This window comes from Narcine bancroftii, chromosome 1 (genome assembly GCF_036971445.1).
Source record: "Narcine bancroftii isolate sNarBan1 chromosome 1, sNarBan1.hap1, whole genome shotgun sequence".
Taxonomy (NCBI): Eukaryota; Metazoa; Chordata; class Chondrichthyes; order Torpediniformes; family Narcinidae; genus Narcine; species Narcine bancroftii.
In genome coordinates this window covers 149,822,024-149,838,605 of record NC_091469.1, presented here as the reverse complement: position 1 = coordinate 149,838,605, position 16,582 = coordinate 149,822,024, and the positions used below count along the sequence as shown (strand labels likewise).

General features: G+C 42.4%; 1 protein-coding gene across 14 annotated transcripts in view; it reads right to left on the bottom strand.

Moving 5' to 3' along the window:
• Positions 1-16,582, bottom strand: part of nek1 (NIMA-related kinase 1) — a 240,341-nt gene that overhangs the window by 8,294 nt on the left and 215,465 nt on the right. For 13 of the 14 annotated variants that reach the window (XR_011358400.1, XM_069941511.1, XM_069941556.1 and 10 more), the window contains one exon: positions 3,965-4,097. Coding sequence is in view for 12 of the 14 variants with exons in the window: in XM_069941511.1 (XP_069797612.1) it covers positions 3,965-4,097 (133 nt within the window). In the remaining 2 variants the exon portion in view is untranslated. Of the gene's footprint in view, positions 1-3,964; positions 4,098-16,582 lie in introns of those variants that run through there. The other variant, XR_011358407.1, reaches the window with a different exon arrangement.

The following is a 16,582-nucleotide window of genomic DNA, read 5'->3' as shown; positions in this document are numbered from 1 at the left end:
AGACACACCTTCTCTACCCCTCCCTGCTTTCAGTGAGGACTATTTCCCCCCCTAGGACTCCCTCATCAACTCATCCCTTCCAACTAACTTACCTTTGTAACTTACCCCTGTGACCGTAAGAAATGCTACACTTGGGGCCACACCTCCTTTCTCATCACTATTCTGGGCCCCACTCATGACTCTGCAGGGCTCATCAGTTTTGTTGAACACATTTGCTCTGTTCATTATAATAATATAGACCTCACAGTGGCCAACCATTTTAATTCCACACCTCATATTTGGCATCATGTACTGCCAAACCAAGGCTACCCGCAAATTGGAGGAACGCCAAATATTCAGTCTTCCCCTCTCCAACCAGATGGTATTAACAGTCAGTAGTTTAAAAGTCTCCCCCAACTCCCTCTCTTTCCCTATCTTCCTGGGTCCTTTTCTCCAGCTCCCCCATCACCTCAGCTTTTTTCTTCTCCCCGTTCTCTTCCCCCTGCCCCTTCCTACTTCCTCTCCTCCCACCTTTTGATTCAGCCCCTTGCCTACCCTTTGCTCACATCTTGATGAAGGACTCAGGCCTGAAACATTGGCTACCCTTTACTTCCTATAGATGCCGTGTAACATAATGTTTCTCCTACACTTCTGTGCATTGGACAACAATCACAGCATCTGCAGTCTTTCCTCAAAAGCGTTAATCGGTGTCCTTCCACTTCACTCTGGTAATCTTTTTCCAGTTGAGCAATATAACAGCATTAGAATCAAGCACATAGGGTTTGTAACAAACAATTAATATCTTGTTTGAGCCAATTTGAGGTTATGGAGAAATTTGTGCTCAGTTCATGTTACGAGACCAGTCTCGAGATGGGTCCTACTACAGATTTGTTTCTTCATGAAACAAATGAGTGGGTGAAGTGGAAAGTAGTACTGTACCCACAGTGGAAGCAATTATGTAGACATGTCACTAAGGTCAAGTGTATTGAGACTATGATCAAAACAAACACTAGACTCAGCAATGGGTGGCAGAATGGAATGAACTTCTGAATGAGATAGTTGTGTCAGGGTTCTTTCTGTTATTTAAGAGAAGGTTGGATGTGTACATGGAGGTGAGGGGGTTGGAGGGTTATTGGCAGTGAGCAGGTGATTTCAGCTAGTGGAGTTGTTCTAGTGAACCGGTGTGGACTCGAAAGGCCGATGTGGCCTGTTTCCACTCCGTAAATGTCCATCAGTGGTATATTGGGTTCTTTGATGATTCCAGTTAAGTGCAGCAAGAACAAATTTAAGCTCTACCTCTTGCAGTGAAATTGACAGCCTATGCTTGTAAATCATCCTCAAACAGACGTAGCCTTTTCTGGCCTACAGTCAATTGTGAATAACTGGGGGCAACCACAGTGGCTTTTCCCCCAAGGGTTTATTGACAAAACACAGCATGGCACAATTTTTAGGGAAGCATAGATGGAGGAGCAACTGGGTTGTAAAAGCTAAAAAAGGCACAAGGCTTTCACTGGCCCAACTGCAGAGAAATTGCAGAGAAATTGAGATGGTGCGGGTGAAAAGCCTTTTTTATGAAAAGGCAGTGATTGAAACTACTGGTGCTAAAATTACACTTTTCTTCCTATGCCATTATATACAGAAAAATCCATCAATTTTCTGCAACTGCACCGTGCAGAGATACTACCGTGTATATATTAGCAGGATGGAAAGGGATACTGGTGGGAGTGCACCCTTTAGTCGCTTTTAATCAGAATTTAAAGCCATTAGCAAATACACAGAAGATGATGAAAGTTCACCAGCAAAATCTGACAACGGGAGGCTCCCTTGCTTATTTTGAGCATTTCAAAGTCATGGTTGCCAAGAGACCAATTTCACCAACAGCTGCACAAGATAAAACTTAGACAATTTGCCTTGAATCAAGGAAAGGAAGGCCCTTTGGCGCACATTAGAAATTGAAAAAAGGTAGGGTGGGAGCAAAATCAGCAACATTTTCCTGAGGTGGGGAAGTAGAAAAAGATTCCATTAAGATAGTGAAGAAATCAGAATGACAAAGGAGGCAGATCAAATGGCATGAATGTGGAACAAATCACAGATATAGTTAAAATGAAAATAAAGTTGGCATGCATTTAGTGAATAATTTAAATTAACATGTCAAAAGAGGTGTGGGATTATAAAAACGATCACTGTTGCAGTTAAACTTGCATAGGTTATATAGAAGCGTAGATGGGATTCAGCCTGTCTTTCTCCTCAGTATGACATGAATGCAAATTTAGGTTGGATAACATTTTGCTTATCAGCCTGTAAGCAGACAGTCCAGTCTGGAGAATCTGTTAAGGCCAAACATGCATAACTGTCCCAAGTCTTTTGTAGATGCAGCTTGCATTGAACACATTTGGTACATTATATAAGTGCTCAGTGAAGGTCTGAAAGTAGCAACGCAAATGCAAAAATAACGCAGCGTCTCACTGGGTGCAAGGTCAATTATTCTTCACACCCAATGATTGGAAACCTGTGTAATAGTCAGTTGAAAAATAGTACTAAATTTTCTTTGTTTATAGTTCATTAATGAAGAATGAGGGAGCTGATGCAAAACTTGTATAAATAAATTTAAATGTGCAGCATGGTTACAGGCCCTTCTGGCCCAAAAGCCCTAACCCTTAACCCTAACCCTAACCAATGTGACCAATCAACCAAGTAACCAGCATTTCTTTGGAATATGGGAGGAAACCAGAGTACCCTGACAATATAGGAGCAGATTTGAACCTGGATCACTGGCACTGTAATAATGTAGTGCTAATCTCTGCATGAAGCATGCCACTGCTCCCCTACGCTTAAAAAGATGTCATTGCTTCAGAAGACAAGGGAACCTCACCTAGATAGTCAGAAAATAACACTAAGCATTAAAAACTCAGTGAGTGTAACATGTTAATAGAGATCCACAAAATTATAAGAGGCTTTAGGCCTTTTCATGTCAGGCCTCCACCTGGAGGCCGGCTACAAGCACAGAGGAAAAACATAAAACTTACCTTTCATGGAGCAGCCTTTTCAGCTGCGTGGGGGATTATGGGTAGGGAAGACAGCCATTGCTCTGCAGTGTTTTGAGCCACAGAGAGTGGACCCAAAGGCCGAAGTGGCCTAGTGAGGCTGTCACAGCCCGCACTGGCTGCCACCTGAAGGCCTCCACCGGCCACCCTTGCCCCGACGGCCCCCGCCGACCACTCCTGCCCCTGCTCTGATGGCCGTCGACCACTCCTGCCCCGAAGACCACCCGTCCCTGACCTGATGGCCTCCGCTGCCTTACGGCCCCTGCCCACCACCCTGCCCTGACCGCCCCTGCCTTGAGGGAGTCATGGAGGGAGGGGGTGAGTGGGGAGATAGGTCGCCAGCTGACAGTGTCGTCAGCCCATCCTTAACCGGCCGCTTGCAGCGGCTGTATGTTCAAGTGAGGTGGCGGACCGCAGCACTCCACCAATTATCCTTCCCTGAGAGGGATTGCAGTTGGCGCCTTGGAGCTGGCCGCGGCACATTCCAGAAGGTAGGTCTCCCGATGCAAGGGCAGAGAATCTCTGCCTTTACAGCTGAGCTTTTTCTCTGTAATGAGAGGGCCTATAGATAGGGTGGACAGCCAGCCCCTTTTTCCAAGGGCAGGAATAGCAACGTACCAGAGGACATATGTCTAAAGTGAAGGGATGGAAGTTTAGGGGAGATATCAGGAGTAATTAAAAAAAAATAAACACAGAGTTGCTGGAGCCTGAAATACCTTGGCCAGGGATGGTGAAACATTAGGGGCATTTAAGAGACAATTAGAGACACACGTGGATGAAAGACAAATACAGGGTGGCAATGGTTTAGTGTTTTTTTTCCAGGAATATATGGGTGAGCACAACAAGGGCCTATGGTTAAAGTAGATATTTTATACAGTGCTCACATTTCCACCAAGTCCCAATTAAAAATGATACTTGTAAAATAGCAGAGAGAGACTTGCCTTCTTGATAAGCTCCGTCTGCCATGACCAGGTGGAGGATTTTTGAATACAAGTGCTCACAGTGAGGACCCAGAACGACCTGAACGATAGGAGTGCCGAGGTCCATGTTTTCATCTTCGTCTTCATGAATTGCCTAGTCCAAGAACACAAATTTTATTTGGATGTTCTAATCTACAAAAAGGTTTTACAATGCTTCTTATCAGCAGCAGGGCAAGAATTGAACATAGGAACATGGAACAGGAGTAGGCCAAAAATGGCCCATCGAGCCTGCTCTGCCATTCAATACGATCATGGCGGATCTAATTTATGACCTAACTCCATCTTCCTGCCTTCTCCCCATATCCCCTAATTCCTCTATCATATAAAAATTTATCTAACCGAATTTTAAATATGTTTAATGAGGCAGCCTCAACCATTTCCCTGGTTAGAGAATTCCAAACATTCACTACTCTCTGGGAAAAACTATTTTTCCTCATCTCTGTCCTAAATCTACTCCCCCGAATCTTGAGACTGTGTCCTCTCGTTTTAGTTTCCCCGACCAGCTCAAAAAACCTTCCTACATCTATCCTATCCATACCCTTCATAATCCTATATGTTTCTATAAGATCTCCTCTCATTCTTCTGAACTCGAGCAAATACAATCCTAGACAATTTAATCTTTCATCATAAGTCAACCCCTTCACCCCAGGGATCAACCTCATAAACCTCCTCTGGACCGTCTCCAAAGCCAGTATATCCTTCCTCAAAGATGGAGACCAGAACTGGACAGTCCAGAAGTACTGTTCATCAGCTGCTTGAGGGTGATGGCTGAGGTTCGGTGCTACAAGAACCAGGACGATCCAAAGTTCAAGTTTCAATGTTTGCATCAAGGTTTAAATAGCACAATGGAATGGCGCAGCAACAAGTTAGATATAATCATACACAACCAGTGACCTGTTGTGGACACACATCTCCTCACTCATCAGGAAGGAGCAACAGCAAATTCACTTCCTGAGAAGACTGAAATGGGCAAGGCTTACCGTCCACAATCTTATCAACCTTCCACAGGAGCTCTACCAAGAGTGTCCTGGCCGGATGCATCATAGTGCGGCGCGCTACAGTTACTGCAGAGAAATGGATCAATCCACAGGACCACAAGAGTGGCAAAGAGGATGATCACTGGAGACTCCCTTCATCCGCATCGAAGTGATCTACTGGGATTATTGTGTGAAGAGGTGGCGCAAAATCCTTAAGGGCCCCTTCCACCCCACATACAGCATCTTTCAACTGCTCCTGTCAGGAAAGCGATACAAGCATATCAGAGCCAGTACCACCAGGCTGAGAAACAACTTCCCATGGCCAATGAGAACACTGAACGACCAAAGGAGCTGTTCACACTAACCATCCAAGATGCTCATATTCATGAAACTATATTTATTTATTAATTTGCATAGATGAACTCTTGTCCTGAATATGCATTCTTTTTCTGTATGTGCATTATGTCTGCACATTTTACACTGAAGAATGCTGTTTCGTTGGATTGTACTTCTGCAATGAACTTGACAAAGATCAAACTTGGGATCTTCGTCGTGTTCGCAGCATTCGATCTCAACCAACGAGGCTGTTGACAATAGTCCCACATACAATATTCAACAAATATAACAAACTAATAATTTTTCTGTAGCTCCTTCCACAAAGCAAAGCAGGTGCAAAATATACCAAAATGGTCCATCAAACAAATATTTATATTAGTTTTATGGGGATATATGAGATACACTTGTTTAAAACAGTTTCAACGATTATCCTTGAAGAGGAAAAAGAGGTCGATGCAGAAGGTTCCATGGCATTAATATGGATAATAAGAGTTTTAACAGATGAAGCTGATTGTTCCCAGAGGTGAAGCAAATAATTTGAGACTGCAGGTCTGTCTTAGGTTACGGGAGCAGACAAGTGTTACAAGGCCATAGGAGGACATGAAAGCAACAGATAATTTTAAAGCATTTAAATCAAGATATTGCTTAATGGAAGCCAAAGGCAACAAGAGGAGAAGAAATGGGTGAATGATCATCTCCATTTTACATTTGGCCCATAAAAGAGTGAAAACTACGATACTAATGAATGATTGATCAAGTGTTCTAGAGCATAGAAACAGGGCCTTTGGCTCAACGTCCTTGCCAACCAAACATTTATCATAGGTCGTGTTTTGGACAGAATTGAAATTGAAACTGTAGTGATGTCGGGTCAACATGTTTTCAGAGAGACATAAATGAAGAGAGCGAGAGGCATTCTGAAACCAGTTGGAAGAAACCATACCTCCTGTGAGTACACGACTGCTTTCTCTGTTAAGAGAGGAAGTCAAGTTTTCAAAATCCTTTGAAAAGGATCAAGGTACAGTAACCAAAAAAGGTACTGTTGTGCATTACTCTTGGAAAAGGGGAACATAAAATAAGTGGCTTTAAAATAAATAAGACAACTTCTGACTATCTCTTTTTGATAAAGAGGGCAGATGCATCTCCAAGCAAGAGAGAACACTCTTGTGAAGAATATCTCCCTGAAAGACAGCTCATCAAGAAGCTTGTCAGTTTAGAGATCTGAAAATATTATGTTTAAAAGTACTTCAGAATTACTTCTGAATTGCAATTTAAAAGGATCTTTAAGTCAACAAGATGTTTGAAACTGGACTACAAAAATGACTTTTTCAGAATTAAATGCACACCTTCCTGTGGAAGGTTGATAAGATTGTGGACGGTAAGCCTTGCCCATTTCAGTCTTCTCAGGAAGCGAATTTGCTGTTGCTCCTTCCTGACGAGTGAGGAGATGTGTGTCCACAACAGGTCACTGGTTGTGTATGATTATATCTAACTTGTTGCTGTGCCATTCCATTGTGCTATTTAAACCTTGATGCAAACATTGAAACTTGAACTTTGGATGCATAGTGAGGTTTAAATTTAAAGTTTAGAGATCAGGAAGAAACGTTACATCATTCTTCTTTGGCTTGGCTTCGCAGACGAAGATTTATGGTGGGGGTAAATGTCCACGTCAGCTGCAGGCTCGTTTGTGGCTGACAAGTCCGATGCGGGACAGGCAGACACGGTTGCAGCAGTTGCAGGGGAAAATTGGTTGGTTGGGGTTGGGTTTTTCCTCCTTTGCCTTTTGTCAGTGAGGTGGGCTCTGCAGTCTTCTTCAAAGGAGGTTGCTGCCTGCCGAACTGTGAGGCGTCAAGATGCACGGTTTGAGGTGATATCAGCCCACTGGCAGTGGTCAATGCAGCAGGCAGCAAGAGATTTCTTTAGGCAGTCCTTGTACCTTTTCTTTGGTGCACCTCTGTCACGGTGGCCAGTGGAGAGCTCGCCATATAACACGATCTTGGGAAGGCGATGGTCCTCCATTCTGGAGACGTGACCCACCCAGCGCAGCTGGATCTTCAGCAGCGTTTTGAATTTACCATTGACTGGTGAATCTTCCATTGCTGCTCCTTTGTTAGTACTAATAAGATTTTATTAGTTCATAATAGGTAAAAATATGTAAGTTTAAATGGTCAACGTAAATGTTCTGTGAAGTAACACATAAACCTTTGGTAGTGGTTACAGCGCCAGTGATTGCGACCGGATCAGGGTCTGCAAGGAGTTTGTACGTTCTTCCCATGACTGCGTGTTTTCTCTGGGGACTCCGGTTTCCTCCCACTGTTCAAAACGTACTGGGGGTGTAGGTTAATGGGGTGCAAAATAGACGGCATGAACCTGTGGGCCGAAATAGCTTGTTACTATGCTGTATGTCTCAATTTTTTAAAAAAAATTAAAGATGGGATCACATGTTCAACCAGCAAAACAGGCATAGAGTCATGGTAAGCAAGGAGAACAAGCTGTGAAGTCATGGAACTGATATAGATCAAAGAGGAGGAAGTGCTTGCTGCATTAAAGCAAATAAGAGTGGATAAATCTCCAGGGCCTGACAAGATATTCCCTCAGACCTTGAGGAAGACTAGTGTAGAAATTGCACGGGCTCCGACAGAAATATTTAAAATGTACTTAGCCGCGAGTGTGGTGCCAGAGGATGGGAGGGTAGCTCATGTTGTTCTGTTGTTTAAAAAAGGCTCCAAAAGTAACCCTGGAAATGATATGCTGGTGACCCTGACGTCAGTTGTAGGTAAATTATTGGATGGTTTTCTAAGAGATCAGATATGCAATTATTTGGATAGCCAGAAACTGACTAGTGATAGTCGACATGGCTTTGTGCATGGTAGATTGTGTTTAACCAATTTTATCGAGTTTATTTGAGGCGGTTACCAGGGAGGTTGATGAAGGAAAGGCTGTAAATGTTGCCTACGTGGACTTTAGCAAGGCCTTTGACAAGGTCCTACATAGGAGGTTAGTCAAGGATCAGATGCTTGGTATTCATGGTGAAGTAGTGAACTGGATTCGACAATGGTTGGATGAGAGAAGCCAGAGAGTATGATTGCTTCTCAGACAAGTGGTGTGCCTCAGGGATTGGTGCTAGGACCATTGTTGTTTTTCATCTATATCAATGATCTGGATGATAATGTGGTAAATTAGATCAGCAAGTTTGCAGATGACACTAAAATTGGAGGCATAATGGACAGCAAAGAAGGTTTTCAGAGCTTGGAGAGGGATCTGGAGCAGCTGGAATAATAGGCTGAAAAATGGCAGATGGAATTTAATGCAGACAAGTGTGAGGTGTTGCATTTTGGAAGGACAAACCAAGAAAGGATGTAACGGTGAATGGTAGGGCACCGAGGGACCTGGGAATACAGATACATAATTCCATGAAAGTGGTGTCACAAGTGGATGGGGTTGTAAAGAGAGCTTTTAACATATTTGGCCTTCATAAATCAAATTATTGAATATAGGAGCTGAGATGTTATGGTAAAGTTATATAAGTCATTGGAGAGGCCAAATTTGGAGTATTGTGAACCACTTTGGTCACTTAACTACAGGAAAGATATCAATGAGAGAGAGAGTGCAGAGAAGATTTACTAGGATGTTGCCTGAACTTCAGAAACTGAGTTACAGAGAAAGGTTAAACAGGTTAGGACTTTATTCCATGGAGCATAGAGGAATGAGGGGAGATTTGATAAAGGCATTTAAAATTATGAGGAGGATAGGCAGAGTAATGTAGATTACTCTGAGGGTAGGTGAAATACAACCAGAGGACATGAGTTAAGAGTGAAAGAGGAAAAGTTTAGAGGGAATGTGAGGGGGAACTTCTTCAGAGTGTGTAGAACAAGCTGCCAGCTGAGTTAGTGAATACGGGCTCAATTTTAACATTTAAGAAGAATTTGGTAATTTTGCATCCTTTGAATAACTATCAGCAAAATGTAATATTTATGATAGGCACTTTTTTAGATATTTACAGATTAGGCATTTTTTTCAGTCCAAACTTTGATTTTCCTCGAATATCCGAAGCGAATATTCATGATATATTTTTTGATTTGCAATTGTCCCACGAAGGATTAATATCAAATATTAGAAGAATTTAATGGATTGAAGAATGGCCAGAATTAAGAATGATTTGGAGCGTGATTTGAATAGAGCATTCTCGGATGAGGATTGGGATACAGTTCTTAATTGATCTATGAGTCCTCATTTTGTGCACGACACTGTTTGTTGCAATTCAAGGTGGTGCACAGAATACATAGGTCTAAATTTAAATTATCTCATTTTTATCTTGATATAGATTCACTTTGTGATAAGTGTAAAATTTGCGAAGCTTCAATGATTAATATGCTTTAGGAGTGTCCAAACTTAGAACATTTTTGGCAAGGTTTTCCAAACTTTATCAACGATTCTGAAGACTAAATTAGAGCCATGTCCTTTCATTGCTTTATTTGTTTTTCTCTCTCGAGAAGAGAATACATCTCTGTCCTCAATCGAGAAGAGAATCTTAGCTTTTGCTTCGTTGATAGCTAGACGAGCAATTTTGATTAAGTGGAAAGATATTGTTTCACCCACTCACATTCAATGGTTACATGACATTATGTCTTACTTAAGTTTGGAAAAAATTAGATATAATATTAAAGATGGAAAGTCTGAATTTTATAAGATATGATGGACCCATTCATGGATTATTATCTCATAATCTGAGGATATAAGTGGTGTGGATGCTCCGGGGATCCCCTGCCTGGTGTTTGGGGGACGTTATTCAATTAGTATGTACAATATACACAAATAATCCTGTTTAGAAGGAGCAGGTAGATTAATAGGGAGAATTTTATTTTCCTTTTCATTATTAACTAACAAGTAAAAGGGGGTTTAACTACAGATTACAGATCCTATCACAGAACAACATGATCAAATCAGAGAAGTACAAAATATCTAATATAAGAGAATTTTATTTGTATAATATTTGCATTCTAAATTGATTTTGGACAATGAGTTATGATTTAATTATTATAATTATAACATTTCATTCAAGATTTCAATTTTTAATGTAATAATTACCTAATTTTCAATTGATATGTTTTAGATATATATATATGATTTGATTTATGATATCATTAATATACCTTGTGTAAAGGGTTTTTTGTTAAACTCAATAAAAATAATGTTAAAAAGAAAAGAAGAATTTGGATAGGTACATGGATGGGAGAGGTAGGGAGGGTTATGGACTGGGTGCAATTCAATGGGACTAGGCAAAAAAAAGTTTAGCACTGACTAGAAGGGCCAAAGGAACCTGGTTCTGTGCTGTTGTGTTCTATGGAGTGCCTTGGGCCCCCCGAAAGAAAAGTCACAGTCCACTGTTCAGTCATTATTCCTCCCTCTCACATGGTTCTGAATCCTTGACGACTGTAGCAGAGAATTCTGGAAAAGTACTACCACTAGTGTTTTGTACAATATCATTTAGGTTCACTGGACAGACAAACAAAGCAATGTCAGAGTCCTTTCCTCGGTCAATAAGCCAAGCGTTGAGGACCTAATCACATTAAGTTGTCCATATTGGGGAGCCAACATCATTTTGCATGCTCGCCACCAAACTCCCACAACACACACACACAATTCTGAGCAGGTTCATGGGATTTACTTATGAGATGGTCAGAGGAAAATATTCCAAGATAGGCTCAAGGTCTCCTTGAAGAAATACAACTTCCCCACTGGGAATCTTTGGCTTATGGCCACTCAACACATCTAGGATTAAATCATCTAGGATTGTATTCGCTCGAGTTCAGAAGAATGAGAGGAGATCTTATAGAAACATATAGGATTATGAAGGGTGTGGATAGGATAGATGTAGGAAGGTTTTTTGAGCTGGCCGGGGAAACTAAAACGAGAGGACACAGTCTCAAGATTTGGGTGAGTAGATTTAGGTCAGAGATGAGGAAAAATAGTTTTTCCCAGAGAGTAGTGAATGTTTGGAATTCTCTAACCAGGGAAGTGGTTGAGGCTGCCTCCATATAACCACTTACAGCACAGAACAGGCCAGTTCGGCCCTACTAGTCCATGCCGTAGCAAATCCCCACCCTCCTAGTCCCACTGACCAGCACCCGGTCCATACCCCTCTAGTCCCCTCCTATCCATGTAACGATCCAGTCTTTCCTTAAATGTAACCAATGATCCCGCCTCAACCACGTCTGCCGGAAGCTCATTCCACATCCCCACCACCCTCTACGTAAAGAAATTTCCCCTCATGTTCCCCTTATAATATTCCCCCTTCAATCTTAAACCATGTCCTCTAGTTTGAATCTCCCCCTTTCTTAATTGAAAAAGCCTATCCACATTTACTCTGTCTGTCCCTTTTAAAATCTTAAACACCTCTATCAAGTACCCTCTCAATCTTCTACACTCCAGAGAAAAAAGCCCCAGTCTGCACAACCTTTCCCTGTAACTCAGACCCTGAAATCCTGTCAACATTCTCGTGAACCTTCTCTGCACTCTCTCTATTTTGTTTATATCTTTCCTATAATTTGGTGACCAAAACTGTACACAGTACTCCAAATTTGGCCTCACCAATGGCTTGTACAATTTCATCATAACCTCCCTACTCTTGAATTCAATACTCCGATTTATGAAGGCCAACATTCCAAATGCCTTCTTCACCACACCATCTAACTGAGTATCAGCCTTGAGGGTACTATTTACCATAACTCCTAAATCCCTTTGTTGCTCTGCACTCCTCAATTGTCTACCATTCAATGTATATGACCTATTTAAATTTGTCTTTCCAAAATGCAGCACCTTACCTTTATCTATATTAAATTCCATCAGCCATTTCTCAGCCCACACCTCCAGCCTTCCTAAATCACCTTTTAATCTACGGTAATCTACCTCACTGTCCACAACACCACCAATCTTTGTGTCATCTGCAAACTTGTTTATCCAATTCTCTACCCCGACATCCAGATCGTTAATATATATAACAAATAATAGTGGACCCAGGACCGAACCCTGAGGAACTCCACTAGTCACCGGCCTCCAAATGGACAAACAATTTTCTACCACTATTCTCTGACACCTTCCATCCAACCACTGCTGAATCCATTTCACTACCTCCTTATTTATACCTAATGCCTCCACCTTTTTTCCTAACCTCCTGTGGGGAACTTTGTCAAAAGCTTTACTAAAGTCCAAATAGACAACATCCACAGCTTTCCCCTCATCAACCTTTTTTGTAACCCCCTCGAAGAACTCAATCAGGTTTGTCAAGCATGATCTACCCCTGACAAAACCATGCTGATTACTCCCTATCAATCCTTGTTCCTCCAAAAATTTGTAAATAGCATCCCTCAGAACACTTTCCATCAACTTGCCCACCACAGATGTCAGACTTACAGGCCTATAATTCCCAGGTTTGCATTTGGACCCTTTCTTAAACAGAGGAACCACATGCGCCACCCTCCAATCCTTTGGTACCACCCCCGTGGCCAGTGACATCCTAAATATCACTGTTAATGGCCCCACTAAGTGTCCACTAGCCTCCCTGAGTGGCCTAGGGAATATTTTGTCCGGTCTGGGAGATTTATCCACCTTTATCTTTCTTAACACAGCCATCACTACCTCCTCAGTTATCCTTATATGCTTCATGACCTCCCCACTATTTTTCTTTACTTCAACTGGTTCAACATTTTTTTCCCTAGTGAATACCGAGGAAAAGAAATCATTCAAAATTTCCATTTCCTCAGACTTCTCACTCAGCCTACCCTCGCTATCTACAGGGGGTCCAATTTTATCTCTCACTAATCTTTTACTTTTAATGTACTTATAGAAACCCTTTGGATTTATTTCTATTCTGTCAGCCAAAGCCTCTTCATGCCTTTTTTTGGCCTTTCTAATTTCTTTCTTAAGATTCCTTCTACACTCCTTGTAGTCCTCCTTCAACTTCTCAGCTCCCTGCTCTTTATACCTCTTCTGCACCTCCCTTTTTCTCCTAACCAAATTTCCAATATTCCTCGAAAACCAAGCCTCCCTATGACTTCCTGCCTTTCCTTTGATCCAGACTGGGACATAACTACTCTGTACCCTCAAAATGTATTTTTTGAATATCCTCCATTTTTCATTAACATCCTTACCTGAAAATATCCTGTCCCACTCAATACTCCCCAAATCCCTTCTTATTCCTACGAAATTTGCTCTTTTCCAATCCAGAACCTCAACTTTAGGCCTCTCCTTGCTCTTCCTTAAAAATACCCTAAAACTAACAGAATTATGATCACTAGACCCAATTGGTTCTCCGACATTAATGTCCGCTACCTGACCTAGCTCGTTCCCTAACAGGAGATCCAGTATTACACCATCCCGAGTAGGTTCTTCTACTAACTGATTTAGAAAACAATCCTGGACACATTTAATGAACTCCAGCCCATCCAGCCCTCTAACCGTATGGGTATCCCAATCAATGTGTGGGAAGTTAAAATCTCCCATGATCACTACCCTATGATTTTCACACATATACGTTATCTCCCTACAAATTTGTTCCTCTAATTCTCTTGGCCCATTTGGTGGTCTGTAATACATCCCTATTAGCACCCTCTTGCCTCCTCCACCCCTCAATTCCACCCAAACAGCCTCACTGGTCGATCCCTCCATACCATCCTGCCACCTCACAGCAGTAATGTCCTCCCTAACAAGCAGAGCAACTCCTCCTCCTTTTTTACCCCCTGATCTATCACATCTAAAACAAATGTATCCCGGAACATTAAGTTGCCAGTCCTGCCCCTCCTGTAGCCAGGTCTCACTAATTGCCACAATATCGTGACCCCAAGTATCTATCCATGCTCTCAGCTCATCTACCTTGTTCACTATGCTTCTTGCATTAAAATATATGCATCTCAGAGAATGACCCTCACATATATTCTCTTTTTTACCTTCTACCCTAATCTCCATCCTACCTTTCTTATCTTTTTTATTCCTAGCTAGGTGGCCATACTTCCTGGACACTGCTCTCACCCTTTGTTCCCCAACCCCCTGCCAAACTAGTTTAAACCTTCCCCCACAGCTCCAGCAAATCTGCTTGCCAGCACATTGGTCCCCCTCCAGTTCAAGTGGAGTCCGTCCCTCTTGTACAGGTCCGATCTTCCCCAGAAGAGATCCCAATGATCCAGAAATCTTATCCCTTGCCCCCTGCACCATCTCTTTAGCCACGCATTCATCCTCCACATCCTCCTATTTCTACCCTCACTAGCTCGTGGCACGGGCAGCAATCCAGAGATTACTACCTTGGAAGTCCTGTTTTTTAACTTCCTACCTAATTCCACATAATCCTGTTTCAGGACCTCATCCCCACTTCTAACTAAGTCATTGGTCCCCACATGGACCACGACTTCTGGCTGTTCTCCTTCCCCTTGCAGAATGCTATGTACTCGATCAGAGATGTCCCTGACCCTGGCACCAGGGAGGCAATAGACCAACCTGGATCCCCCATCTCATCCCACAAACCTTCTATCTGTCCCTCTGACTAATGAATCCCCAACTACAAGTATCCTGTTCTTATCCTTCCTTCCCTTCTGAACCTCAGGGGCAGCCCCTGTGCCAGATACCTGACCCCCACGACTCGTCCCTGATAGGCTGTTCCCCCCCAACAGTATCCAAAGCCGAATACATATTGCTGAGGGACACTTCCACAGGGGTTCACTGCACTGGCGCTCTCCCTCCTTTCCTCACAGTCACCCAATTCCATGACTCCTGCCTTCTAGGGGTGACTGTCTCCCTGTCACTCTTCTCTATCACTGCCTCTGCTTCCCTTATGATCCTCAGTTCATCCAACTGCAGCTCAAGCTCCCTAACACGGTCACTCATTATTTGCAATTGGATGCACCTTTTGCAGGTGTAGTCATCAGGAACAGCTGTGGTGTCTCCGACTTCCCACGTCCCACAACTGGAGCACTTAACTACCCCAACTGACTCCATTTCCTCCTTTCTTACTATAATACCCTTTACTAATAAGCTCCTTCTTAGCCCCTGCTCACCGGAGTCTCTCGAACCAAAGTCCCCACTCCTTCACTGGGCCACTCACTCACTGCACCGCTCCTCGCTGGCCGCTGCCCCCTTTTCTACTCCTTTTATTTGCCCCTTACCAATTAACCCCAATTAACTCCCGGCTCCTCCTCCTCCTCTCACCCGGCACCAGGCACTGACTCACTGTCTCCTCCGACCCCGAGTCTGACCTGACTCGGCATTAAACATATTTAAAATTCGGTTAGATAAATTTTTACATGATAGAGGAATTAGGGGATATGGGGAGAAGGCAGGTAGGTGGAGTTAGGTCATAAATTAGATCAGCCATGATCGTATTGAATGGCGGAGCAGGCTTGATGGGCCATTTTTGGCCGACTCCTGTTCCTACTTCCTATGTTCCTATGTAACATGAGAAGCATTTGGGATGATATTGAACATCTCAAGTCCAGGCATCAGTTCATACAGAAGCCCCGACTAAGCCTTAATCAGGAATCAAGGTACAGATACTAGTGTGGGAACAACAGTGAGTAAAATGAGAGGCCAACCATAAGTGCATTAGAATAGACAAGAATGAACAATAAGATCATGGTTCATATTATCAACATGAGCTCAAACAAGAAGAAAGGTAAGGTGGTGCGACAAAGGTTGTTGCAGCAAGGTGACGAGGTCAAAATGGTATTATCATTGTGAACATTCTGGTAAATTTTGAGGAGCCAGATGGTTCGACGATGGAGTTTGTGACAGATTGTCAGGCTTTATATCAATTGAAGTAACAGCTGATGAAAGAGTGACACATAATTATAGCAGACTCATGAGATAAAATGATATGCTCTTGTTCCTTTGTTTCCAAAAGGATGAATGAAGACATTGAAGGTAGATTTAAGAGGCGTTTAATGATAAATTCCGTCAATGGTGTTGTGGGTATGTTGCATCTGTTTTGATTAATTATCAAAACAAGGAGCAGTGATTTGAATTTACTTCAAAGGAAATGTTCTTCGAGTATCCCAAGACTCATGATGTCTTTCAGATACACGAGGGGAATAAAAATTCAAGTTTTGAAATTTAGGTGCCGAGTTCGAGAATGTTCTCAATATTAATACTCAGTTGGGTAAGCTACTTGTCACTTCAACCTTCTGATTGATGAAATCGCAAAATGCAAACTTTGATGAGTAATTTAATGGAGTCTGAAATATGCCAATTTGACAAGCCAAATTGCAAAGAATCCTTGATGGGC